We start from the raw sequence: 27946 nt of genomic DNA on the forward strand, positions 1-27946 counted from the left end.
AATCTCACTAGGTAACGTTTGTCAACATATATTCATAAATCCACTCTACAAAAAAATGTATCTTCGCTTATATTGATCAGAGTTATATCCTATGGATATCTACACAGTTATAAAATTGGCAACGTGGTGTAAGCCTAAACCAAACACAGACCTTATCTAAAAATATCCTATGGAATAAATGAAGGAACCGCTTTTCAGATTTTGCTAGAAGGTGTCATGGGAATTATGACTCGCACTTTGATAGTCTATTCTTACCATGACCATTATTAAAATAGGATTTCCTGCATATAGAAATTACAGTTTTTGTTTTCAGCATTCATCACAGGTAACTTAAACTCTATTTTTATTATTCAAACAGTTGAGAGTATTTGTCTCCTAAGCAGACTCTTCAGTATCGTTGTCACTTCAGAGCTGTGTGTGTGTGTGTGTGTGTGTGTGTGTGTGTGTGTGTGTGTGTGTGTGTGTGTGTGTGTGTGTGTGTGTGTGTGTGTGTGTGTGTGTGTGTGTGTGTGTAAGCATAATAATAATAATCGTCCGATTAATCGGTAGCGGATTTTTTGGCCCTCCAATAATCGGTATCGGCGTTGAAAAATCAGAATCGGTCGACCTCTAGAAATAACACCATTATTCTACAATGTAGGAAATAGTAAAAATAAAGAAAAGAATGAGTAGGAGTGTCCAAACTTTTGACTGGTACTGTATATACATTTTTACACCCAGGTTAAAACACTCACTAGACAGATTATTAGGTACACCCATCTAGTACCAGGTCAGACCCACTTTACCTCCAGAACAGCCTGAATTCTTTGGGACATTCTACAAGGTGTCGGAAACTTTCCACAGGGATGTTGGTCCATGTTTGCGTCATGGCATCATGCAGTTGCTGCAGATTGGACAGCGGTACATTCATGCTGTGAACAGCCCGTTCCATCTCATCCTAAATATGATCTATTGGGTTGAGCTCTGGGGACTGACCAGGCCACAACAGTAAACTGAACCCGCTGTCATGTTCCAGGTGATGTTTCCACTCCTCAATTGTCCAGTGTTGGTGATCACGTGCCCACTGGTGGCGCTTCTTCTTGTTTTTAGCTGATAGGAGTGGAACCCACTGTGGTCAGGACAGGAGGCAGGCAGAATGGGAATGTGTGTGTGTTTGAGTAGCTAAGTGTGTGAGTCGGCAATAACACCTTCAGACTGCCTGTCCCTTTTTAATAGCCGGGCAGCGGCACACATTCCAGCAAATAAACACCCGTTTCAAATAAAGCTTGCGTCTCACCTACTCAACAGCCAGTGTAATCCTGTGGCGCGATATTCAAATACCTTAGAAATGCTATTACTTCAATTTCTCAAACATATGACTATTTTACACCATTTTAAAGACAAGACTCTCGTTAATCTAACCACACTGTCCGATTTTCAAAAAGGCTTTACAACGAAAGCAAAACATTAGATTATGTCAGCAGAGTACCCAGCCAGAAATAATCAGACACCCATTTTTCAAGCTAGCATATAATGTCACATAAACCCAAACCACAGCTAAATGCAGCACTAACCTTTGATCTTCATCAGATGACACACCTAGGACATTATGTTATACAATACATGCATGTTTTGTTCAATCAAGTTGATATTTATATCAAAAACCAGCTTTTTACATTAGCATGTGACTAGCATGTGACTAGCATTCCCACCGAACACTTCCGGTAAATTTACTAAATTACTCACGATAAACGTTCACAAAAAACATAACAATTATTTTAAGAATTATAGATACAGAACTCCTATATGCACTCGCTATGTCCGATTTGAAAATAGCTTTTCGGTGAAAGCACATTTTGCAATATTCTGAGTAGATAGCCCGGCATCACAGGGCTAGCTATTTAGACACCCAGCAAGTTTAGCACTCACCAAAGTCAGATTTACTATAAGAAAAATGTTATTACCTTTGCTGTTCTTCGTCAGAATGCACTCCCAGGACTTCTACTTCAATAACAAATGTTGGTTTGGTCCCAAATAATCCATAGTTATATCCAAATAGCGGCATTTTGTTTGTGCGTTCAAGACACTATCCGAAAGGGTAAATAAGTGTCACGAGCCCGACGCGTTTCGTGACAAAAAAATTCGAAATATTCCATTACTGTACTTCGAAGCATGTCAACCGCTGTTTAAAATCAATTTTTATGCCATTTTTCTCGTAAAAAAGCGATAATATTCCGACCGGGAGTGGTGGTTTTCGTTCAAAGAGAGAGAGAAAGTAAACATTGAGTCGACTCGGGCACGCGCGCCCCGTCCCATTGTCCTCAGAACGGCCACTTACAAAATGCGCTACTGTTTTTCAGCCATGGGCTGCAAAGCCACGATTCAGCTTTCTGGCGCCTTCTGAGAGCCTATGGGAGCGTTAGAAAATGTCACGTCATGCCAGAGATCCCCTGTTTTTGTTAGAGATGATCAATAAGGCCATGAAATGGTCAGAGAGAGCGCTTCCTGTTTGGAATCTTCTCAGGTTTTGGCCTGAGTTCTGTTATACTCACAGACACCATTCAAACAGTTTTAGAAACTTTAGGGTGTTTTCTATCCAAATCAAACAATTATATGCATATTCTAGTTACTGGGCAGGAGTAGTAACCAGATTAAATCGGGTACGTTTTTTATCCGGCCATGCAAATACTGCCCCCTATCCCCAACAGGTTATTAAGGAAATAGAAGCCTGGCTCAAATAAAAGCCTGTCTCTAATAAGCGCCGGTTGTGTTCAGTGATTTTAAAGCAAATAAACGCCTGGGATATTAATTGAAGTTTTACAGTATTTGGTATTGAAGGATAGAGGAAGGGACAGACTTGGAGAACCTGAGAGGAAAAGAGAAAATCAATGAGAGACAGAGCGGACAAAAGAGAGAAAGGGAACCAGACAAGAGTAAGTGAAGGAAGGAGAGCGGATAGAGTGATAATAAAACGAGGATAGGGACAGAGTGAGAATAAAACGAGGATAGGGACAGAGTGAGAATAAAACGAGGAGAGAGGAAGGGAGAGCGAAAAAGAGGAAGAGAGGAAGGGAGAGTTTCGGTTTGTTTCCCTCTATCTGTTTGTCTCACATGTAGAACTGTTAACTGGTCGGTCGGCTGGTTGGGCCTGCTGAATGCTGAAGGCCTGGCTAATCTAATGTCCATATCACCCCCTAATCACATTGATATACCCCCAATAACCGGACTATTTCTGGACCTGTTCTGTCACATTCACAACACACCATCTGACAGGGTTATATGTTGTGCGTGTGTGTACACTTATGACTGATTTTGGGAAGGAAAGCTGTTGTCTGGATTTATTTGACTAGTCCCTGTAAGTAATTCCTTTCATTCCACAATGTGTGTCTGAACATGCTCAATACTCGCACACACACACACAAAGACACACAGTCGTTGGTATGTGGGGATACAAAAACAGCTTGCCTAACGTGTGTGTGTACCTTTGTGCTCACCTGAGCACGGAGGTCACATGACTCTCTCCACAGCTGATCCCGGGAGCAGTGCATGCTCCAAGCCAAGTGTTTGTGAGGGGATCATTTAGGAGAACTATGATTCGCTACATGTACAACGCTCAGTGATTGGCTAAGAGTGTGTGTACCGTGTGCTGATGTGCGCTTTGGTGTTTTTAGGGTTACAGACACTCACAGGCAGTCAGTGTTGTCCCATGGAATACGTGGTAAGAACTTGAGACACACACACAGAGGCATATGGGTTGCTGGTTGCTCCTCCCACTGTCAGTATCTCCCTGCGGTAAAGGACATTGTTTATTTGTCTGTCTAAGCCATTTAGAGGTGTGTGTGTGTTACGCTGGTGCAGGGCCTGGTGTGGGATTGCTGGGTGTGCCTTCAACAATCACAACAATCACTATATACCGCTGTGATCTGTATGGTGAACGGTGTCATCACACTGTGGGTGTGCGTTCAACAATCACTCTGTATACCGCTGTGATCTGTATGGTGAACGGTGTCATCACACTGGGTGTGCGTTCAACAATCACTCTCTGTGGGCAACGCTTTGTAACGCTGAGGTGTTGACGTGGGTTCTGTGGTTCTCTCCCTGATTCTGTCTCTCTAGCAGTTCTGCAGTTCTAGATCTTCTTCTGTGTTTCTGTCTGAATCTCGGTTCTCATCACTGGAAGTTCTCACTTGGTTCCACTGATCACTCTGGTTTTATTTTTTATTTTTAAGACTTTAAGAATATGTATCTTGACTGCCACATCAAGTGTATTGTTTCTGTTGTTACTGTCCTGTTTGTGAGATAATAACCTGTTCTTTACCAGCGGTGAACTCAAGTGGTACAGTAGCTGCTTGACATTGTCAGGTTAAGTGTCCATATTTGGCCGTATACATCAAGGTTATTCACAATGCCCTCAAATCAGCCTGCATCTCTGGTCGGTCGGTCGGTCGGTCGGTCGGTCGGCCTGCCTGCCTGCCTGCCTGCCTGCCTGCTCTCCCTCCCTCTCCTCCTCTGTCTGTTTCCCTCCTCTTTTCTCTTTCCCTCCATCTCAATTCAATCTCTCCCTCTGGTTCTCAGGTTACCAAACAGGAAAAAGAGGAGGAGCCTTTTAGAGGGGGAAACAGCCCATGTGGGCTCTACTATCTCCATCCCGCTCTCCTTCCCCTCCTCCATCCATCCCGTTGTCCTTCCCCTAGTGTGTGAGATAGAAACGCTCAGTGCATATACTGTTGAATGATTTAGACTGCAAAGTGGGAGAGTGGAATAGGGGAGGAGAGAGGGAAATGGGAGAAGGAGGGAGGGAAATGGAACGAGAGAGGGAAAGGGAAGGAGGGGTGAGCAGATGAGACAGAGGAAAAAAAGCAGGAGAGAGAGAGAGAGAGAGAGAGAGAGAGAGAGAGAGAGAGAGAGAGAGAGGAGAGAGAGAGAGAGAGAGAGAGAGAGAGAGAGAGAGAGAGAGAGAGAGAGAGAGAGAGAGAGAGAGAGAGAGAGAGAGAGAGAGAGAGAGAGAGAGAGAGAGAGAGAGAGAGGAGAGAGAGGAGAGAGAGAGAGAGAGAGGCGGCATCACCCAGATAGACAGAGAGGGAGAAGGAGAGGATAGACAGTGGGCTCGTCTCTCACTCAGACAGAGCTGGAAGGAAAGCAAAGGGGGATGAGAGAGCGAAGCAAGAGGAGGAGAGGAAGACAATGAAGGAGTGCCGTTGTTCAGCCCTGCCGTTCTGCTGTTTCACATTCCGCTGAGACGGGGAAGAGAGGAGGAGGACAAGCAGAGGAGAGGATATGAGATCTGGCAATGACTTTGTGATTTGAACGAGTGGAAGAGAGGAGAGAGAGAGAGAGGGTGTTTAAACATGAATATGGTTCTGATGTTAATATGGAGCTCTGTTATTACCATGCTACGGATAATCACCTCTACTCTGTCTAACCCAAAATAAGGAACAATTGTTTTACATTTTTCATTCATTCTTGAAGCAAAGGAAGAGTTCTCAAGGAATTTATTCACAACTCAAGACAAAAAATAACCTTTTTTTTGTAAAATAAACAATTATAGGTGGAAAAAAACCTGCTCTGCAGATTATTATACAATCACCACCTTTGTGGTTACTTATCTAACAGTTAGGACTGTTCAGGAAAACATTCAGGTTGTTGTTGTTATGCAATTTTTTTCTAGTGTTAGCTATTGTGATTAGTAAAGTTTATTGATATTAATATTGACTATCATATATGAAAGTGTTTCATCCTCTGAAGCAATATATGTTGTGTTAATCCATGTGTCCTAGCCAGTCTGGAATCAGCCAGGTTGGGATGTCAACATTGATTTGGTTTTATGGCCGGTGCGACGTGGGCCAAACTTTGATCATTTCCTGAGTGGTATTGATCCCTCCAGGAGTCTCTGGCTGGCCGACCGGCTGTAGTTTCTCCAGTTAGATGTTAAAGACCGTAATGGGTCCGTCTCGGCTCTGCTTAGCTGCTCCTGGGCTCTGATTTGTGGAAGCAGTCTGTTATCTCTTTGTCTGAGATGTTTCTGCCGCTGTCAGGATTTCTCAATATAGATCCTGAGCAGGCTTCTCTTTTAATGTCTGTTGCCACGGCAACGTACATCCGCCGCAGTCAGAGACAGACTGAGATGTAAAGTTATTTTGAGTCTTTTTCTCTTTTTTCAAACACTGGTGCTGTTCTTTCTATACGTGTCTGTCTAGAGTGGTGATGACCAGGAGAAACAGTCCAGACAGGACCAGACTAGTGTTGGGGTGGTGATAACCAGGAGAAACAGTCTAGACTACTGGTGGGGTGGTGATGACCAGGAGAAACAGTCCAGACAGGACCAGACTAGTGTTGGGGTGGTGATAACCAGGAGAAACAGTCTAGACTACTGGTGATAACCAGGAGAAACAGTCTAGACTACTGGTGATAACCAGGAGAAACAGTCCAGACTACTGGTGATAACCAGGAGAAACAGTCTAGACTACTGGTGATAACCAGGAGAAACAGTCTAGACTACTGGTGGGGTGGTGATAACCAGGAGAAACTGTCTAGACTACTGGTGATAACCAGGAGAAACAGTCTAGACTACTGGTGGGGTGGTGATAACCAGGAGAAACAGTCCAGACTACTGGTGATAACCAGGAGAAACAGTCTAGACTACTGGTGGGGTGGTGATAACCAGGAGAAACAGTCTAGACTACTGGTGGGGTGGTGATAACCAGGAGAAACAGTCTAGACTACTGGTGATAACCAGGAGAAACAGTCTAGACTACTGGTGATAACCAGGAGAAACAGTCTAGACTACTGGTGGGGTGGTGATAACCAGGAGAAACAGTCCAGACTACTGGTGATAACCAGGAGAAACAGTCTAGACTACTGGTGGGGTGGTGATGACCAGGAGAAACAGTCCAGACAGGACCAGACTAGTGTTGGGGTGGTGATAACCAGGAGAAACAGTCTAGACTACTGGTGATAACCAGGAGAAACAGTCCAGACTACTGGTGATAACCAGGAGAAACAGTCTAGACTACTGGTGATAACCAGGAGAAACAGTCTAGACTACTGGTGGGGTGGTGATAACCAGGAGAAACAGTCTAGACTACTGGTGATAACCAGGAGAAACAGTCTAGACTACTGGTGATAACCAGGAGAAACAGTCTAGACTACTGGTGGGGTGGTGATAGCCATATGAAACAGTCTAGACTACTGGTGGGGTGGTGATGACCAGGAGAAACAGTCCAGACAGGACCAGACTAGTGTTGGGGTGGTGATAGCCATATGAAACAGTCTAGACTACTGGTGGGGTGGTGATGACCAGGAGAAACAGTCCAGACAGGACCAGACTAGTGTTGGGGTGGTGATAACCAGGAGAAACAGTCTAGACTACTGGTGGGGTGGTGATGACCAGGAGAAACAGTCCAGACAGGACCAGACTAGTGTTGGGGTGGTGATAACCAGGAGAAACAGTCTAGACTACTGGTGATAACCAGGAGAAACAGTCTAGACTACTGGTGGGGTGGTGATAACCAGGAGAAACTGTCTAGACTACTGGTGATAACCAGGAGAAACAGTCTAGACTACTGGTGGGGTGGTGATAACCAGGAGAAACAGTCTAGACTACTGGTGATAACCAGGAGAAACAGTCTAGACTACTGGTGGGGTGGTGATAACCAGGAGAAACAGTCTAGACTACTGGTGGGGTGGTGATAACCAGGAGAAACAGTCTAGACTACTGGTGATAACCAGGAGAAACAGTCTAGACTACTGGTGGGGTGGTGATAACCAGGAGAAACAGTCTAGACTACTGGTGGGGTGGTGATAACCAGGAGAAACAGTCTAGACTACTGGTGATAACCAGGAGAAACAGTCTAGACTACTGGTGATAACCAGGAGAAACAGTCTAGACTACTGGTGGGGTGGTGATAACCAGGAGAAACAGTCTAGACTACTGGTGGGGTGGTGATAACCAGGAGAAACAGTCTAGACTACTGGTGATAACCAGGAGAAACAGTCTAGACTACTGGTGATAACCAGGAGAAACAGTCTAGACTACTGGTGGGGTGGTGATAACCAGGAGAAACAGTCTAGACTACTGGTGGGGTGGTGATAACCAGGAGAAACAGTCCAGACTACTGGTGATAACCAGGAGAAACAGTCTAGACTACTGGTGATAACCAGGAGAAACAGTCTAGACTACTGGTGGGGTGGTGATAACCAGGAGAAACAGTCTAGACTACTGGTGATAACCAGGAGAAACAGTCTAGACTACTGGTGATAACCAGGAGAAACAGTCTAGACTACTGGTGATAACCAGGAGAAACAGTCTAGACTACTGGTGGGGTGGTGATAACCAGGAGAAACAGTCTAGACTACTGGTGATAACCAGGAGAAACAGTCTAGACTACTGGTGGGGTGTTAGTGTGTAGAACCTCTAACCTATTTATGTAAATGTAGGCTCTCTCTCTCTTTAGCTTGTGCTGTGCCATCTTCACTGGTAACTAGCGTCCTGACCGGGACAGGTGGTATACCAAGCCAATGTCAGAAATGACTGGACTAATCTGGATTATAATCAGATGATTCTACTGATACTATATGTGGACATATCATTCACTTTGTACAGCTGTGGGACTGTGTAGTCTTAACTGGTATCGTCAACTGTGTGTTGTTTATGTGTTAGTGTAGTGGTGACTTTCTCCACTTGTTGTGTGTTTTCTATGTGTGTAGGAGAATCAGGACATCTCCTCAGGTAGAGGGCGCTGTACTCTGCACTCGTCTGACCTACACTGTGTTTTATTCTGTGCACTAACATCTGGCAGGGCGAGGGTTAAACCTGCTGCACTAGCATTTACTAGTGTTAACCTATGTATGTTTGCTAACTGACTCGTTGGCTATGTTTGTGACATCTCGTCACTGTTAGCGAATGTTGCTAGCGTTTCACAATTGAACGCAACTCTATACGTTCATCTGTGTTGACATTTATATTTTAGTCATTTAGTAGGCACTCATTTCCAGAGCGACTTAGAGTTGTGAGTGCATACTTGTTCCCCGTAGGAATCGAACCCACAACCCTGGCGTTGCAAGCCTAATGCTCCACCAGGTGAGCCACACGGGACACGTTGGCTACAGCCACTAATTGACCGTCGCAATCTGACCATCTAGCCTGCAGTTAGCATTCCACTGGTAGTGCTACAGCACTAGGACAAATAGACATTTAGAGCATAGACTATAATGGAGGACTTTTGTAGTTATGCAAAGACAGTCAGGCTGTGCTAAGAGCCTGCCGTAGGCTGTCGTAAGACCTTCATAGCCCCTACATAGCACTTCATAGCTAATCCCAGTCTGTATCCTGATGCGTTCTGGTGCTCTCTGTCTGGGAGGAGACGTTAGCTAGCGAGTGCTGTGGCAGGCTCGGTAGACAGACGCTCTGGTGCTAGACTGGTGGGATCGAGCGAGCGTCCCTCTGTCTGTTGCTAGGCAGCCAAAATCAAACGGCTAGCCCTCTGCTAGCCCTCTGCTACCAAACATACAGGGCTTTAGCCGTTAGCGCTTGTTGTTGAAAGTCAACTTTCTCTGGTATCGTGAAACTTTTGGTGCCAAATTGTCAATCTGTTACAAAGTTTTATCTCAGTGGGTCAAACCTGGCAGAGTAATGGTTAGAACATGTGTAAAGTGCTGGAAACAACACTGATATGTGAGCTGACAAGCCCCTGGTGTTATATTACAGCTTCAACCTCCACTATTCAGTTCTGTGAGTTGTCTTGCAGCTGGAGACTGTTCATGTAAGACAACTTTAGGTTTCTCGTTGGATGGACTATGCAGATTGTTCAGACTGTAGTTAGCTGCTGTGTTTCTAGTTAGGCTAGTACTGGACCATACAGTGCTGTGTCAAGAAATACACATGCTTCTCTCAGGTAACTGACTATTGGCTTGGCTTGTTTAAACAAGACTGTTTCTGTGGTATCAATAAGGGGAGGGAGGTTTAATTGAGTGTAATGACTGGGTGATTGAGTTCTCTAACAAGCCTCCAGTACCATTCAGGTCTCATTATCATCAAAACAATCCCACCAGTGGTGTCATCAGCCAATGACCTACATTCTCTCTTGTTACATCACCACTGTGTGTGTCACTGTTTCTGTAACCAGAAAAAGGCAACTTCTCCAACTCTAGCACTTCTGATGCTATGGTGCTCCAGAACGTATCTATCTAACCAGGGCAGCAATGTTCTAGAACAGCTCTACCTACTGTTTTAGCCATATCAGAAACTTCAGTCAGGGACAAGCCCAGCAGCTGGTGTTTTCTTATTTATAGGTCTTTTTCTTATCTAGTGGTGTCTGTTACTAGGTTATGTGCATTGTATAGACTCTGGCTGTAGTTACAGAGTGTGTGAGTGTGGAGAGAGACAGACAATCTTTAAAGTAGAGGGACTGTTTAAGAGGACAGTCTGGAGAACGGGAAAGGAGACGAGGGGGGGGGAGAGGGGGAGCGAGAGATCATTTGGAAGAGAAGGCAGGAAGTGGTGGAGCGAGAGAAGGAGGAAGTGCAGCGGCTACTGAGGGAGGCACAGAAAACAGTGTGGAGGAGGAGAGAGGGATTCCAGGAGAGGATAGGAGAGGACAAGCTGAGGGGAGAGAGAAGCGCAGAGAGGGGGAGAGAGACCGCCCAGGAGGTGATCTGGAGGAAGAGAGAGGAAGAGGGGGAGAAAGAGAGGGAGAAAGCCAAGGCCATCCAGAGAGGACACGAGACCATCTGGAGGAAGAGAGAGAGGGAGTGAGGAAAAGAGAGAGGGAGTGAGGAAAAGAGAGAGGGAGTGAGGGAGTGAGGAAAAGAGAGAGGGAGTGAGGAAAAGAGAGAGGGAGTGAGGAAGAGAGAGAGGGAGTGAGGAAAAGAGAGAGGGAGTGAGGAAAAGAGAGAGGGAGTGAGGAAAAGAGAGAGGGAGTGAGGAAAAGAGAGAGGGAGTGAGGAAGAGAGAGAGGGAGTGAGGAAGAGAGAGAGGGAGTGAGGAAAAGAGAGAGGGAGTGAGGAAAAGAGAGAGGAAGAGTTAAATTACTTAGGAGTATTGTCCAGCAGCCTTGGAACCTGAAAAACAAAGCTGCTCGCAGGAGAGAAAGAGGGATAAAGAGAGAGAGGAATAAAAAGCAGGAGGGATAAAGGTAGTTTTTCCCTGCCAGAATTGGTGTCTGGCCATAGATCAGCAGGTCTTAACAGAACTTTGCTATATTAAGCTCTGCAGATAATCTTACTCTGTTGTATCGACCCGTTACTGCTGTGCCTTGGCAGTGTGTGTGTGTGTCAGCCCTGTGTGTGTGTGTGTGTGTCCCTTCTGATCTACTCGTTGGCAGCTGATAGGGTTTTTATGGGCCCGTGTCAGGCAAGAGAGGCTAGTGAGCTACTGCCCCGACAGACACGCTGAAACGCGCACCCACACACCACAGACTCACACACTCTGTGCCATTTACAGGCAGTAGAGTAGGTTTCTACTCCAGCACATGCTAACACACACAGACACATGAGGGTAGGCCCCTTGATGCAGTAACTCATACCACCTGAGTGTCTGTGTCAATAGACAATCACATTCTGAGGTTGTATGTGGAATCTCCATGGTGCTCAAAGATGAACAACTGGACTTAAGTGCCATGCTACATTAGTTGACATGCTGATGTGCTCAAACAGCATTTTTCAGAACAGGTGCTGCATACTTGATCACAAAAATCCTTTTTGATTCTGTCTATTGGAAAGTGGCATTCATTTCTGTGGATTGAAAGTCATAAAATGTTGTAAGACTGACAGCATAGACACCAAACAACTCTGACTATCACTCATCAGTGTGCTGGGTTAGACTCTTAGAGAGCGATCCCCTCTGATCTTCAATCGCTCCTCTTGCTGCTCTCCTCTGTCTTGTAGATGAAGGTGTTTCTTGCGCAGTGTCTGCCACACTGCCTGACAATGACGGGAGGAAATAAAACAGGGCGGACGGACAGACAACGGTCACTGAGAGGGAAAGAAAGACAAGAGTGTGTTTTTGAGTGAGAGACTGATAATACAGAGAAAGAGAGAATGAACCACTGTTGTTGTTCAGACTGAATCACACCAGAGAGTGTGGACTTGTTAGAGAAACACTGAAATAACATTGAACATCTCAGATCCATGATGGAGCTGGTCCCTAAAACTAAGTACACTCACTTCCGGAGTGAATCTCTCAGTTCGAATGACGATACCAACTCCAACCCTTTCTCCCTCCCCCCTTCCACCCCCGCAACCCCCCTCACCCCTCCTGGGCTACCCTCCTCCCTCTCCTCCTCCTCTCTCACCCCCATCCTCCCCCCTTCCTCCCCCCGCCGGGCCGAGAACAGCCCCACCACGCTCTGTTCCTTCTTCCCCAGGATGGGAGCCCTTCGCCTGGGCGTCTCTGCCACTCTACTCCCAGGCCTCAAGGTCTCCAGCAGGCCTCAGCGGGCTCAAGCCCCCATGGGGTCTTCAGGGGGTAACAGTTCCAGCTCTCCCACTCCTCACCCCCCTCCCTGTCTAACAGCCCCCTCTCCCCCTCATCGCCCCCCTCTGCAGGATATGAACCGGCTGGGTGGGGCGTCCAGGAGGGCGCGGGTGGAGGGGGGGCAGCTGGGGGGAGATGAGTGGACGCGCCACGGCTCCTTCGTCAACAAGCCCACCAGAGGATGGCTACACTCAGACCTTGTGGTCAGCACCACTGGGGTTGCCTACTCAGTACGGGTAAGAGTTGGTTGTTCTGTCTGTTTTTCAGTTTGTAGGATGTAGACCTATAGGCTAGTACTTGCATATTTCTTTAACTTTCCATATCTGTCAATTTTTCTGTTGCTCTCTCAAAATGATCTATTCTCTTGTCTGTCCATCTTTCTGTCTCTCTCTATCTGTTTCCATCTGCCCCTCCGGTCAGTGTGGGTGTTCTGGAGGAAATGGAATCCTAGTTCATATGAGTTCCTTTCCTGTTTCCTGTGTAGTGTATGGGCTGTGTGGAGAGGAGTGCTATAGGAAGTGGCATCCCTGTTCATATGCGTCTCCTCTCTATTTCCTGTGTAGTATATGGGCTGTGTGGAGGTGCTACAGTCTATGAGGGCACTGGACTTCAACACCAGAACTCAGGTCACCAGGTAAGAACCTCCAATTGTTCAAGGGATAGTTCACCCAATTACAAAATGTCATATTGGTTTCGTTACCCTGTAAGCAGTCTATGGAAACATTATGACAATCAAAATCCCCCGGAAGTATCTAAAATTTATTTTGAAGCTCAACAAAGTCACTTTATAGATGATTTGAACATGATGCGCGGAAAATGCTAATATCGGTACCATGACTTGAATGGGATTTGTGCAACAATTGCTAAAACGTTAGCATTTGGAAACAGTGCCAGGAAAACTAAACCAAGGCATGGATTGCTGTCATACCTTGTCCTTAGACTGCTTACAGGGTAAGGAAACCAATGTGTTATTTTGTCATTTGGGTGAACTATCCCTTTAAGCTGTTGTTTAAGGCTAATGATCAAGTTACTGCACGCAGATCTACTGTGGTTAGGTAGTACAAAACAGAGCCATGTAGTTAGAGCTAAGTGCTGTATGGGGCTCTGGTTCAAAACAGAGCCATGTAGTTAGAGCTAAGTGCTGTATAGGTCTCTGGTTCAAAACAGAGCCATGTAGTTAGAGCTAAGTGCTGTATAGGGCTCTGGTTCAAAACAGAGCCATGTAGTTAGAGCTAAGTGCTGTATAGGTCTCTGGTTCAAAACAGAGCCATGTAGTTAGAGCTAAGTGCTGTATGGGTCTCTGGTTCAAAACAGAGCCATGTAGTTAGAGCTAAGTGCTGTATAGGTCTCTGGTTCAAAACAGAGCCATGTAGTTAGAGCTAAGTGCTGTATGGGGCTCTGGTTCAAAACAGAGCCATGTAGTTAGAGCTAAGTGCTGTATAGGGCTCTGGTTCAAAACAGAGCCATGTAGTTAGAGCTAAGTGCTGTGTAGGTCTCTGGTTCAAAACAGAGCCATGTAGTTAGAGCGAAGTGCTGTATAGGGCTCTGGTTCAAAACAGAGCCATGTAGTTAGAGCTAAGTGCTGTATAGGCCTCTGGTTCAAAACAGAGCCATGTAGTTAGAGCTAAGTGCTGTGTAGGTCTCTGGTTCAAAACAGAGCCATGTAGTTAGAGCTAAGTGCTGTGTAGGTCTCTGGTTCAAAACAGAGCCATGTAGTTAGAGCGAAGTGCTGTATAGGTCTCTGGTTCAAAACAGAGCCATGTAGTTAGAGCTAAGTGCTGTATGGGTCTCTGGTTCAAAACAGAGCCATGTAGTTAGAGCTAAGTGCTGTATAGGTCTCTGGTTCAAAACATAGCCATGTAGTTAGAGCTAAGTGCTGTATGGGTCTCTGGTTCAAAACAGAGCCATGTAGTTAGAGCTAAGTGCTGTATGGGGCTCTGGTTCAAACCATTGCAAATCACAAAATGTACTCTTACTAGCTACCTCCTTTTCACATAAAAATGCATTATTTATCTCCAGTTCATATCCCCCAGTTCATATCCCCCAGTTCTCTTTTTTGCCCTGTTCTATTTTGGTCCCTAGCCTCCACCCATTCAGTGTTGGCCAATCTGAAAGGACTGTATCGGTTTAACAGTATTGTGTGTGTGCCTACCGCCCTCACAACCTCTAAATTAGCATGTTCTGGAATCCTGGTGGTTTCCTTCTGGTTTCTATGGTGATGTCTGTATCCATGGTGAGGATGAGTGTGGTTGTCAGGATGATCAAGTCTGTGTCACATGTTGCCAGATTTCATCTAATCTGCTGCACAGTGTGAAATCCACACAAGTGTGTTACGGAGAGATTCTCACACGTGTTGTTGTTTCAGAGAGGCTATCTCAGTGGTGTGTGAGGCAGTGCCTGGAGCCAAAGGAGCCCAACGCAAGAGAAAGGTACACCAATATACACACACAGACAGAGTATTATTTATTTATGTGTTAAGTGGAGGGCCGTGGTCAGGGCGTTGTTGGGTCTGGATTTAGCTGGATTGTCCACTCTGTGGTCAGTGGTACTTCCAGGTAATTACTTTTGTCTCTCTCTGTCTCTCTCTCACACATGTACACACTGCCCCTTGTATGAGGGAGACTTGTGACTAAGTTGTGTGTGCCGAGACTAAGCCAACTCCAACTGGGAGTTTGTCTTTATGGGGGGGGGGGGGGGCATTCCTGTAAAACTTACAGCATCCACGCATCCACCCAAACACTACATAAAACAGCTATATACACAACAGACTGGTTTGGCTAAAGCATGTCTGGCCCTGGGAGACTGTGGGAGACTGTGGGAGACTGTGGGGGACTGTGGGAGACTGTGGGGGACTGTGGGAGACTGTGGGGGACTTGACTAGACAAGCTTTAGTTTGTGTTGACCATATGAACCATTGAACAGAGCAGAGTCAGACAGGATCACTGGCAGCCTGCAGCTGTTCTTCTATATACACACACATATACACACATATACACAGCTCAGACATGCTTCTCCCTCTCTATTGCCTTCACACACACATTCTTCTCTGTTTATTGTACAGTACGTTTACTATGCTCTGTTATCTTCTTTTAGAATATCTTCTGTTTAATCTTCCTTATTGGTGAAATCTTTCTTTCCCTGTTGGCCTTCTGTTTAACATGAATGGTTAAGAAAGAGCTTTTAAAAGTTCCCTCCCTCCCCTCCCCCTCCAGCCGTCGTCTCGCTGTATGACGTCCATTCTGGGGAAACGTAACCTGCAGTTTGCTGGGATGACCATCAGCCTGACGGTCTCTACCAGCAGCCTCAACCTGCTGGCCTCCGACTGCAAACAGGTGACACACACACAAGCACACTCGGCATGGATCCTGAATGAGTGTTTGTTGTTGTTGATCTATCTGGGTTTGTTATTACAGACTGTTACATGGTGTTAATTACATCATCCAGTCAGTTAGGTATTTAGAATACACTCTATCTAACTGTCAATGGAACCAACCACTACTGCTGAATGGAGAAACATGATCTCTCTCTCTCTCTCTCTACCTCTACCTCTACCTCTCAACTCTTCATCATTCATCACACTATCATGCTCAAATCCCTCCCTCCCTCCCCCTCTCTCTCTCTCTTTTCACAGATAATTGCAAATCACCACATGCAGTCCATCTCTTTCGCTTCTGGAGGAGACCCAGTGAGTCATACAGCCCTCTCCCTCACTCACTCACCTCACTATCCATCCTCTATCCCCACTCTATTCATTGCTCTGCCTCTGTCTACCCATCTACTCCCCTCTCTCTCGCTCTCTCCCTGCTTCACTCTGTCCACCCATCTACTCCCTCTCTCTCCCTCTCCCTGCTTCACTCTGTCCACCCATCTACTCCCCTCTCTCTCTCTCTCTCCCTGCTTCACTCTGTCCACCCATCTACTCCTCTCTCTCTCTCTCTCTCCCTGCTTCACTCTGTCCACCCATCTACTCCTCTATGCCTCTCTCTCTCCCTGCTTCACTCAGTCCACCCATCTACTCCTCTCTCTCTCTCTCTCCCTGCTTCACTCTGTCCACCCATCTACTCCTCTCTCTCTCGCTCTCTCCCTGCTTCACTCTGTCCACCCATCTACTCCTCTCTCTCTCTCCCTGCTTCACTCTGTCCACCCATCTACTCCTCTCTCCTCTCTCTCTCCCTGCTTCACTATGTCCACCCATCTACTCCTCTCTCTCTCGCTCTCTCCCTGCTTCACTCTGTCCACCCATCTACTCCTCTATGCTCTCTCTCTCTCCCTGCTTCACTCTGTCCACCCATCTACTCCTCTATGCCTCTCTCTCTCCCTGCTTCACTCTGTCCACCCATCTACTCCTCTCTCCTCTCTCTCTCCCTGCTTCACTCTGTCCACCCATCTACTCCTCTCTGCCTCTCGCTCTCTCCCTGCTTCACTCTGTCCACCCATCTACTCCTCTCTCTCTCTCTCTCTCCCTGCCCCGCCCCCCTCCTCAGCCCCCCCCGCTCACCTGTCCACCCATCTACTCCCTCTCTCTCTCCCGCCCCGTCCCCTCCTCCCTGCCTCTCACTCCCTGCCCTCCACCCATCTACTCCTCTCTCTCTCTCTCTCCCTGCTTCACTCTGTCCACCCATCTACTCCTCTCTCGCTCTCTCCCTGCCCGTCCCCCTCACCCCCCCCCCGCTCCTGTCCACCCATCTACTCCTCTCTCTCTCTCCCTGCTTCACACTGTCCACCCATCTACTCCTCTATGCCTCTCTCTCTCCCTGCTTCACACTGTCCACCCATCTACTCCTCTCTCTCTCTCTCTCCCTGCTTCACTCTGTCCATCCATCTACTCCTCTATCCCTGTCACGCTGCCTCTCCATCTTGCTCCGTCCATCTTTCTTTTCCTCTATCCACCTCTCTCTGTATTCCATAGCTCCTTTCCTCTTTTCCTCCCTCCTTTGTCTTTATCCACGTCAGTGGAACTCCCTACCTCTCTTCCTCAGACATGTATTCTTTCTCTTCCAGCTCTACCTCCTCATCTCTTCTTCCTCCTCTCTAGATCATTGTGTGTTAATAGCTCTTCCTCCTCCTCCTCCTCCTCTCTAGATCATTGTGTGTTAATAGCTCTTCCGACTAAACATCTTTGCTTCCTTCTCTCTTCCAACTCACCCACTCTCCCCTTTTCTCCTCACCTACCTCTTCATATTTCCCTCTCATTTACCCCTCCCACCCTCTCTTCCTCCTCCCCACCCCCCTCTTCTCGTTTCTCTCCCTCAGGACACAGCAGAGTATGTAGCATACGTGGCCAAAGACCCAGTCAACCAGAGAGGTGAGACTCAATGTCATCCCTCCAATAGATTTATCCAGCAGCACATCCAGTCCTTGTTCAGTACCTTACATCAATGTCATCCCTCCAATAGATTCATCCAGCAGCACATCCAGTCCTTGTTCAGTACCTTACATCAATGTCATCCCTCCAATAGATTTATCCAGCAGCACATCCAGTCCTTGTTCAGTACCTTACATCAATGTCATCCCTCCAATAGATTTATCCAGCAGCACATCCAGTCCTTGTTCAGTACCTTACATCAATGGCATCCCTCCAATAGATTTATCCAGCAGCACATCCAGTCCTTGTTCAGTACCTTACATCAATGGCATCCCTCCAATAGATTTATCCAGCAGCACATCCAGTCCTTGTTCAGTACCTTACATCAATGTCATCCCTCCAATAGATTTATCCAGCAGCACATCCAGTCCTTGTTCAGTACCTTACATCAATGTCATCCCTCCAATAGATTTATCCAGCAGCACATCCAGTCCTTGTTCAGTACCTTACATCAATGTCATCCCTCCAATAGATTTATCCAGCAGCACATCCAGTCCTTGTTCAGTACCTTACATCAATGTCATCCCTCCAATAGATTTATCCAGCAGCACATCCAGTCCTTGTTCAGTACCTTACATCAATGTCATCCCTCCAATAGATTTATCCAGCAGCACATCCAGTCCTTGTTCAGTACCTTACATCAATGTCATCCCTCCAATAGATTTATGCAGCAGCACATCCAGTCCTTGTTCAGTACCTTACATCAATGTCATCCCTCCAATAGATTTATGCAGCAGCACATCCAGTCCTTGTTCAGTACCTTACATCAATGTCATCCCTCCAATAGATTTATCCAGCAGCACATCCAGTCCTTGTTCAGTACCTTACATCAATGTCATCCCTCCAATAGATTTATGCAGCAGCACATCCAGTCCTTGTTCAGTACCTTACATCAATGTCATCTCTCCACTTTGTTGCTTTTTGTGCTATTGCTCTGTCTGCATACTCACTGCTCATTGTTTGTCTGTATTGTTATTGTAATTGTTTTTAATAACCTGCCCGGGAACTGCAGTTGAGAATTAGCCAGCTGGCTAAAACCGTCACTTTTACTGAAACATTGATTAATGTGTACTGCCCCTGTAAAAATAAACACAAACTCAATATATTTATCCAGCAGCACATCCAATCCCTGTTCAGTACCTTTCTTTGGACAGCGAGGCAGTGCCAATATTTTGTTTCCTTACCTCTGTTGTTTACCCTCTTCTCTGCTTCCTTTCTGTCCAGCGTGTCATATCCTGGAGTGTTCGGAGGGCTTGGCCCAGGAAGTTATCAGTACGATAGGGCAGGCCTTCGAACTACGCTTCAAACAGTACCTGAAGAACCCCCCCAAACTGGTCACCCCCCATGACAGGTGTGTGTGTGTGTGTGTGTGTGTGTGTGTGTGTGTGTGTGTTGTGTGTGTTTCTCACTCCTGAGTTCTGACTCCTCTCCCCTTTCTCAGGATGGCTCCGTTTGACGGCTCAGCGTGGGAGGAAGAGGAAGATGAGGGAGCACCGCCCCCTGCAGATGTTCCGTACTATAATAACTTCCCCGGGAAACAACCTCCTCCTGGGGGACTGGTGGACATGAGGGCCCGCCCTGGGGCTACGCTGGTGAGATATATATATATATATATATATATATATATATATATATATACACACACACACACACACACACACACACACACACACACACACACACACACACACACACACATCAAGTAATTGTTAGTCAATTGTATTGAATCCAGTCTGCAGCTCCAGGGGAGAGAGGGCAGTTCAGTATGTAGGCTAATCATCTGGCCCAGTCTCACCCTCACATCACAGCAGCCCTTAGTCTTCCACTCTCTCTGGCACTCTCCTTATCCACCTCACATTGTGTGTGTGTCTCGTCAGTTGGTCAGTGTAATGCATGTTTTTCCATCTGTATCTTAATTGCTTCTGGTGTGTGTGTTTTCAGCCCTATGGACAGCCGGGTCAGAATGATATTCACAAGCAGCCTCTTCCCCCTCTACCAAGTGAGCCATCTCTCTCTCTCTCACACACACACACACACACACACACACACACACACACACACACACACACACACACACACACACTCAGCTAAAGGATATGAGGTGACACATAATACAATGACTTGCAGTGAGAGAATGACACGGACACAGTGAGAGGAAATGAGTCAGATTGACCCTGTGTGTGTTACTCTAGGACAGTGTGTGTTGCTCTAGGACAGTGTGTGTTGCTCTAGGACAGTGTGTGTTGCTCTAGGACAGTGTGTGTTGCTCTAGGACAGTGTGTGTTGCTCTAGGACAGTGTGTGTTACTCTAGGACAGTGTGTGTTACTCTAGGACAGTGTGTGACAGTGTGTGTTGCTCTAGGACAGTGTGTGTTACTCTAGGACAGTGTGTGACAGTGTGTGTTGCTCTAGGACAGTGTGTGTTGCTCTAGGACAGTGTGTGTTGCTCTAGGACAGTGTGTGTTGCTCTAGGACAGTGTGTGTTGCTCTAGGACAGTGTGTGACAGTGTGTGTTGCTCTAGGACAGTGTGTGTTGCTCTAGGACAGTGTGTGTTACTCTAGGACAGTGTGTGACAGTGTGTTTTGCTCTAGGACAGTGTGTGTTGCTCTAGGACAGTGTGTGTTGCTCTAGGACAGTGTGTGTTGCTCTAGTGTGTGTTGCTCTAGGACAGTGTGTGTTGCTCTAGGACAGTGTGTGTTACTCTAGGACAGTGTGTGACAGTGTGTGTTGCTCTAGGACAGTGTGTGTTGCTCTAGGACAGTGTGTGTTGCTCTAGGACAGTGTGTGTTGCTCTAGGACAGTGTGTGTTGCTCTAGGACAGTGTGTGACAGTGTGTGTTGCTCTAGGACAGTGTGTGTTACTCTAGGACAGTGTGTGACGGTGTGTGTTGCTCTAGGACAGTGTGTGTTGCTCTAGGACAGTGTGTGTTGCTCTAGGACAGTGTGTGTTACTCTAGGACAGTGTGTGTTGCTCTAGGACAGTGTGTGACAGTGTGTGTTGCTCTAGGACAGTGTGTGTTGCTCTAGGACAGTGTGTGTTGCTCTAGGACAGTGTGTGTTGCTCTAGGACAGTGTGTGTTACTCTAGGACAGTGTGTGACAGTGTGTGTTGCTCTAGGACAGTGTGTGTTGCTCTAGGACAGTGTGTGTTACTCTAGGACAGTGTGTGACAGTGTGTTTTGCTCTAGGACAGTGTGTGTTGCTCTAGGACAGTGTGTGTTGCTCTAGGACAGTGTGTGTTGCTCTAGGACAGTGTGTGTTGCTCTAGGACAGTGTGTGTTGCTCTAGGACAGTGTGTGACAGTGTGTGTTGCTCTAGGACAGTGTGTGACAGTGTGTGTTGCTCTAGGACAGTGTGTGTTGCTCTAGGACAGTGTGTGTTGCTCTAGGACAGTGTGTGTTACTCTAGGACAGTGTGTGACAGTGTGTGTTGCTCTAGGACAGTGTGTGTTACTCTAGGACAGTGTGTGACAGTGTGTGTTGCTCTAGGACAGTGTGTGTGTTGCTCTAGGACAGTGTGTGTTGCTCTAGGACAGTGTGTGTTGCTCTAGGACAGTGTGTGTTGCTCTAGGACAGTGTGTGACAGTGTGTGTTGCTCTAGGACAGTGTGTGTTGCTCTAGGACAGTGTGTGTCAACTGGTCTCTGTGTTCCCATAGGTGTGTCGTGATGTGAATTCCATTAATGCGATGACAATTATTTAATCAAATCAATTTACTACGTTTAAGTGATTAAATTAATGACGTAACAATTAACTCATTAGCAATCTTGGGGCACCACAGAAAAAGTTTGTTTAATGAGTTACCATTTCCCCGAATTGACTGAAGAATATCAGAATATACCTTTATCATATTAGTCATCCATGAATTATTATTACCTCATATCAGTCTCATTCTGAACGTTGTTGACTTAAATCTGCACCAACCCTAGTCTGCATGATGATTCAGCGATACACAAATTGGCTTAATTATTTATTTACTAACTAACTAAATAATCACACAGAATGACATAAACACACACAGAATAGATTATACGTTGATTTCTAACATAATGCAATGAAAAGTCCCTAGTGGACTAACCCGATATGACGGCTGGTTACACAGTGAAAGGGCTGGGGAAAGAAAGAGCGGGAGAAGGAGAGATAAAGGAATTCAACTATCGTACATACAGTTGAATAATACACTCATCGTAAATATGGATATTTAGCACCCTAACACCCGCTCATTCAGATTTAGAAATGCAATGTGCATATTTACGCTTGTATGTCTTTGTCGACTTGCTCAGCTGAAATCGCCCGATCCGTCTGTGACGAATAATTCAACAGAAAGTCTCTGTTGACACCATGTCCTTAGGAGTTGTAGTAGGTTTCATCTAAGTGCATCTCCTCCCACTTCCCGCCACTGGACTTCCTCTCATCACCATATCTGGTAGTGAGAAGAAGTTCCAAACGGATGCCTCAGATTTATACATCCTGTGAATTATCTGGGTTCTTCTATCTGTGACATCGCAGAACAGATATTCTATATATCTGTTCTACTCTAAATGTTTCCCATCCCTGAACACCTCCCAGGTGATACTGACAGACAGTTATGTGATTAAACTCCTCTGATTGGTTGTTTCAGTGGGAGCAAAGGAGGGAGGGCGGGACCTGTGTGATGACCCCTCATACGTCAATGTGGATAAACCCCGCCCCACAACAGCTGCAGTCAATGGCAACGCTCACAGAGATGCGTTCGACATGAGTGAGTCCCAGTTGGCCCTATCAGCTAGAGTCTGTGTACAATACATCAACTGGCCCTGCAGTCTGTAGCAGTCACTATCAGTCATCTCAGATAAGACTAATTAGAATGGTTATCAGCTATATTGCAGTAATTACACTACAGTAGAAGTCATTAGTTTATTCATTTGGGTTTGGACATAGGGGAAATTAGAATATTGGTATCCTGAATGTATCAAGAATGAATCTGGATCTGGTCGTATGGTCTCACAACGTCTCTCTAGCTCTGCCCTCTCTCCTTCTCCTCTCAGAGCCGTTTGATGATTCCCTGGGTGTATCAGGTCTGGGGGTCTCAGCGGCACCCCCTCTGGTGGAACAGCTGCAGTGTGAGGCCTGGTTCCACGGCAGCCTGAGTCGCAGGCAGGCTGAGAGACTGCTGACCCGTGATGGAGACTTCCTGGTCCGAGAGTCAGGCACCACCCCTGGACAGTACGTCCTCACTGGACAACAGGGGGGTCAGCCCAAACACCTACTACTGGTCGACCCAGAGGGAGTGGTGAGTTGGAGGGAGAGATGTCTGAGTTAGAGCGAGGCACCCGGCACCTTCCCACTTATCAGCTGTGACGTGCTATGTTTTGTTGACCTCCTCTCTTTCTCTCTCTCTCTGTGTGTGTGTGTGTGTGTGTGTGTGTGTGTGTGTGTGTGTGTGTGTGTGTGTGTGTGTGTGTGTGTGTGTGTGTGTGTGTGTGTGTGTGTTCTACTCCTCAGGTACGTACCAAAGACCACCACTTTGAGAGTGTGAGCCACCTGATCAGTTACCACATGGACAACAGACTGCCCATCGTATCAGCAGGCAGTGAGGTGTGTCTGCAACAACCAGTGGAGCACAGGGCCTGAACACACACACAAATACAGCAATGCAACACTCACCACACTCTCAGAAACACTACACATAAGCAGTGCTGACCACATTAAGGAAAGCCAAAAAAAACACCTCTGTCACTCTTTCTGCCAAAATCATTTGCTCTCTGCTTTTCCTCACACCCTCCTCTCCTCTTGGACAACTCGCTGTTTCCTCCGTGAACCCTCCTTCTGTTCATCCTTCCGTCATCGAGGTCCACTCCCTCCACTTCCTTCATTCCTCCAAAGAACGTGGGAGTAACACACAGGAACACTTTATTTTCCTTCTCATTGGGACAGAAATTAATACAATTTAGTAAAAAACTGAGCATTATTAATTAAATCATGCCATAGAATCATTCAGAACTGATACAATCATATTAAAGGAGGACTATGGACCTTGGAGGGGAGGAGTGAAAGGTAGAGAGAGGTCTTGAGCCAGACATGGCAGAGGAAACAGTTTCTCTCACCGTCACAGAAGCACTCCAAAGACTTGTCTGATGATTGGACTCATCAGAGAGCTCAGACATGGACCCTCCAATCAAATATCATTTGAACACAGGAACAGCCAATCAAATATCAGTGGAACACATGAATAACCAATCATGACTGAGATCAGACGTCCTGTTAATATGCATAGACATTTTTGTGTCCACACCAATCAGGGCCCTCACTCACCCTCAAGCCACTCCCATTAAAAGACATTTCATCTTTGACCATTGACCCCCTGAGTGATACCTGGTGATGTCACGGAGGACGTCTCTGTATGCAAAAAGGGGGGTTGCTATGCCAACAACCATTGTCTCCGTCTGTCCAAATATGGACAAGGTTTCTTTCCGGCCTCCGAAGGTGGAGTTTGATAAAAGGATGTGATTCATGCCCATCCGGCATCATCCTGTCTGTCTGCATGGGACTGGTCTTACCTTTCTGCTCTGATCATGACAAAGAAAGTGGACTTGGTTGGACTGGGACAGCAGAAACCATGGAGATGACTCATACACCAACATGCAGTGTGTTAGTCTGTATCTGTCATGTACTTTCATTGGGAGTATAGTGTCTTTACATAGAGAGGGATGGAGAGAAGACTGGGAAGAGGCAGGGGGGAGGTTCCACATCTAGAGATGTCATCAGACTTAGACATGATGTCATCAGACTTAGACATGATGTCATCTGAAAGAGCTCAAACCAATTCTACGACGATGTCACAGTCAACCCAAATGCGGCTGTCACAATTTAATCGGTGCTGTGTTGGAATCGTAGTTCGGATTATTGCCAATATTTTCTTGCTTTTCAATGGATTTGTTGTTAATATCTGTTTGCCTTGACAATCTATGGCCATGTCTCTGTCTGGACGGGTGGGGGGTGGAGAGGTTGGGGGGGAATACTGGATGAAGTGTGTTTTAATGCCGAAAGCATCCGGTCCAGAGCATTCAAAGCAATGATTTTATCTCCTCTCCAAATGTGCTGCAACACTTGGTCAGGAGATTAGCTTTTAGCGTTAGCATTAGCATTAGTGTGTGATGTGTTTCTTCTCAGCTCACTGCAGGGAAAACTGTTATCAGCGCTGTTCACAACGAAATCTGGGAGCTTCGCAAACGTTGGTCGGACGTTGGACTTTGACGTGTTGTTTTCCTTGGAATTAGAAGATAGTAGAGGGAGAGAAAGCGGAGGAATCATCCTCTCCCTCCTTCTCTTCATGATATTTTTTGTATCTTTTACTCGTGCCTTGTTTCTTCGATGCAGTCACCTCACTCCAGTGCAGTCTGTCACCTAATGTACTGTGCTTATTGTACAGTCAGTTGATGTACTTAATCCAAATGTAGTGGACCGTTGGATCCTGTCACATGGTCTCTCAGGCCAACAAACACTCTGCAAAAAGGACACTGACTCTCACCACCCAGGTCCAGTGATGGCAATCCGCTCCTCTATTGCACATTCATTCTTACTTCCTGTTGTCACTTGTTGTTGGTTGTCACGGTTGCTCGATGTCGCAGCTCTCATTGGAGGGATTTCCACTCCACCTGTAAATAACATCAGACCTGATTGGTCGGTTTGAGTTCTTGGTTCTGAAATGAAAGTCTTTATTGTTTAGATGTTATTAATAACATGGGTGGGACAGAACCAGATACTGTATTTCACATGTAATTCCCACAGAATACTTTTCTCTCTGAATCCAATTCATTTTGATTCTAGCCAATGAACCATGTCCAGGTTTTTGAGGGAGGCTGAAACCAAACTGTAAATGTGGAAGTGAAAAGTAAACTGGGATCTGCCACCTGCTGCACAAAATATTTCTGTCTGATCAGTAGGGTTGCAAAATCCCGTGGTTTTCCAGAAATCCTGGTTGGAGGATTCACGGAATTCCTGCATATTCGCTCGTGTAATTCTATGATTATTTTAACCAGGATTTCTGGAAAACCAGGGAATTTGGGGAAAGTTATTTGAATTTTGCAACTCTAGTCATGAGAAAGGGCTCTGAACCTGGACAGGTAATTGTTTTATTCATCTTTCTCATTGTGCTTCTGTGTGTGTGTTGTGAGAGGATGTGTGGATGATCAGAGTTTATGGTTGGGAGTGTAGGGGATTGTCTAGTTCTTACATGGTGGCACGTGTGCTCTGTGTGTGAGGCCTTTGCTTCATTCTGTCACAAACACACAGAAGGTACAGCTGTGTTAGACACCGACTGTTTAAGTGACTATAGGTCCTGGATAGGCAACAAGAAAACCAGTATACAAGCCCCAAGGTGTGTGTGTAAAAGGAATAATCTATCCTCTACATAATTTGTGAAGCATTCTAGCGTTGTCATTGTTCATCACAGTTGCCTTTGTTGCATGGAAATCAATTTTTTATGGTTTCTATATTGTTTTTGTTTTGATGTACTTTGTCATTTGAGTTTTGAAAGCCAAAGGGTTATTTTCAATTAGCCTTCACAAATATTGATTTAATTTTTTACTTTTTACAGTTCTGTTTTAATACTCTTGTTCTTTTGGGGGAAAATACATCTGTTTACACCTGTATCTGAAATCACAGATTGCATATATCATGAATCTTTCTTGGTGAGTTTGGTTTTAAAATGCAGGTTCTTGGTTTACTCTTTGGTCTCCTGTGATGTGTTTTCTTAAATGTTGATTCATAACTATTAAATAGAACATATCCCCTTTACTTATTTATTCTGCTAAATACAGGTGAAGACTATAGATTGTTTTAATTGCAGTTCTACACTTCGAGGAGACGACCAAGGAGATTATGAGAGGACAGGACAAGGAAAGAGACAGGATCAGGCAGGAAGAAGTTACTTGAGTTACCACAGGGAGAGGACGAGGCTAGTTGAGTTACCACAGGGAGAGGACGAGGCTAGTTGAGTTACCACAGGGAGAGGACGAGGCTAGTTGAGTTACCACAGGGGGGAGGTAGAGGCTAGTTGAGTTACCACAGGGGGGAGGTAGAGGCTAGTTGAGTTACCGCTGGGGGGATGGAGAGGCTAGTTGAGTTACCACAGGGGGGAGGCTAGTTGAGTTACCACAGGGGGGAGGCTAGTTGAGTTACCGCAGGGGGGATGTAGAGGCTAGTTGAGTTACCACAGGGGGGATGTAGAGGCTAGTTGAGTTACCACAGGGAGAGGATGAGGATAGTTGAGTTACCACAGGGGGGAGGTAGAGGCTAGTTGAGATACCACAGGGGGGAGGTAGAGGCTAGTTGAGTTACTACAGGGGGGATGTAGAGCCTAGTTGAGTTACCACAGGGAGAGGATGAGGCTAGTTGAGTTACCACAGGGGGATGTAGAGGTTAGTTGAGTTACCACAGGGGGGATGTAGAGGCTAGTTGAGTTACCACAGGGGGGATGTAGAGGCTAGTTGAGTTACCGCAGGGGGGATGTAGAGGCTAGTTGAGTTACCGCAGGGGGGATGTAGAGGCTAGTTGAGTTACCGCAGGGGGGATGTAGAGGCTAGTTGAGTTACCGCTGGGGGGATGGAGAGGCTAGTTGAGTTACCACAGGGAGAGGATGTAGAGGCTAGTTGAGTTACCACAGGGGGGAGGTATGAGGCTAGTTGAGTTACCACAGGGGGGAGGTAGAGGCTAGTTGAGTTACCACAGGGGGGAGGTAGAGGCTAGTTGAGTTACCACAGGGGGGGGCTAGTTGAGTTACCACAGGGGAGGCTGGTTGAGTTACCACAGGGGAGATGCTGGTTGAGTTACCACAGGGGGGAGGCTAGTTGAGTTACCACAGGGGGGATGTAGAGGCTAGTTGAGTTACCACAGGGGGGATGTAGAGCCTAGTTGAGTTACCACAGGGAGAGGATGAGGTTAGTTGAGTTACCGCAGGGGGGAGGTAGAGGCTAGTTGAGTTACCGCTGGGGGGATGGAGAGGCTAGTTGAGTTACCACAGGGGGGAGGCTAGTTGAGTTACCACAGGGGGGAGGCTAGTTGAGTTACCGCAGGGGGGAGGCTAGTTGAGTTACCGCAGGGGGGAGGCTAGTTGAGTTACCGCAGGGGGGAGGCTAGTTGAGTTACCGCAG

The 27946-nt window shown here is 46.4% G+C and overlaps 1 protein-coding gene across 5 annotated transcripts in view; it reads left to right on the plus strand.

Annotated features, from left to right (window-relative positions):
• LOC106575570 (SHC-transforming protein 1) overlaps positions 1 to 26591 on the plus strand; it is a 32738-nt gene extending 6147 nt beyond the window's left edge. The window contains exons 2-15 of one of the 5 annotated variants that reach the window (XM_045718923.2): positions 3651 to 3697; positions 4555 to 4672; positions 12523 to 12687; positions 13015 to 13085; positions 14817 to 14880; positions 15664 to 15783; positions 16083 to 16136; positions 17705 to 17756; positions 19041 to 19167; positions 19258 to 19408; positions 19758 to 19815; positions 22435 to 22554; positions 22841 to 23085; positions 23298 to 26591. In XM_045718923.2, coding sequence (XP_045574879.1) covers positions 12526 to 12687; positions 13015 to 13085; positions 14817 to 14880; positions 15664 to 15783; positions 16083 to 16136; positions 17705 to 17756; positions 19041 to 19167; positions 19258 to 19408; positions 19758 to 19815; positions 22435 to 22554; positions 22841 to 23085; positions 23298 to 23426 — 1353 coding nt within the window. In that variant the 5' untranslated portion in view covers positions 3651 to 3697; positions 4555 to 4672; positions 12523 to 12525 and the 3' untranslated portion in view covers positions 23427 to 26591. Of the gene's footprint in view, positions 1 to 3650; positions 3698 to 4554; positions 4673 to 7518; positions 12688 to 13014; positions 13086 to 14816; positions 14881 to 15663; positions 15784 to 16082; positions 16137 to 17704; positions 17757 to 19040; positions 19168 to 19257; positions 19409 to 19757; positions 19816 to 22434; positions 22555 to 22840; positions 23086 to 23297 lie in introns of those variants that run through there. The other 4 variants (XM_045718922.2, XM_045718925.2, XM_045718924.2 and 1 more) reach the window with 4 other exon arrangements.
• The last annotated feature ends 1355 nt before the right edge of the window (positions 26592 to 27946 follow it).

Source organism: Salmo salar, chromosome 05, assembly GCF_965601325.2.
Source record: "Salmo salar chromosome 05, fSalSal1, whole genome shotgun sequence".
Lineage (NCBI taxonomy): Eukaryota > Metazoa > Chordata > Actinopteri > Salmoniformes > Salmonidae > Salmo > Salmo salar.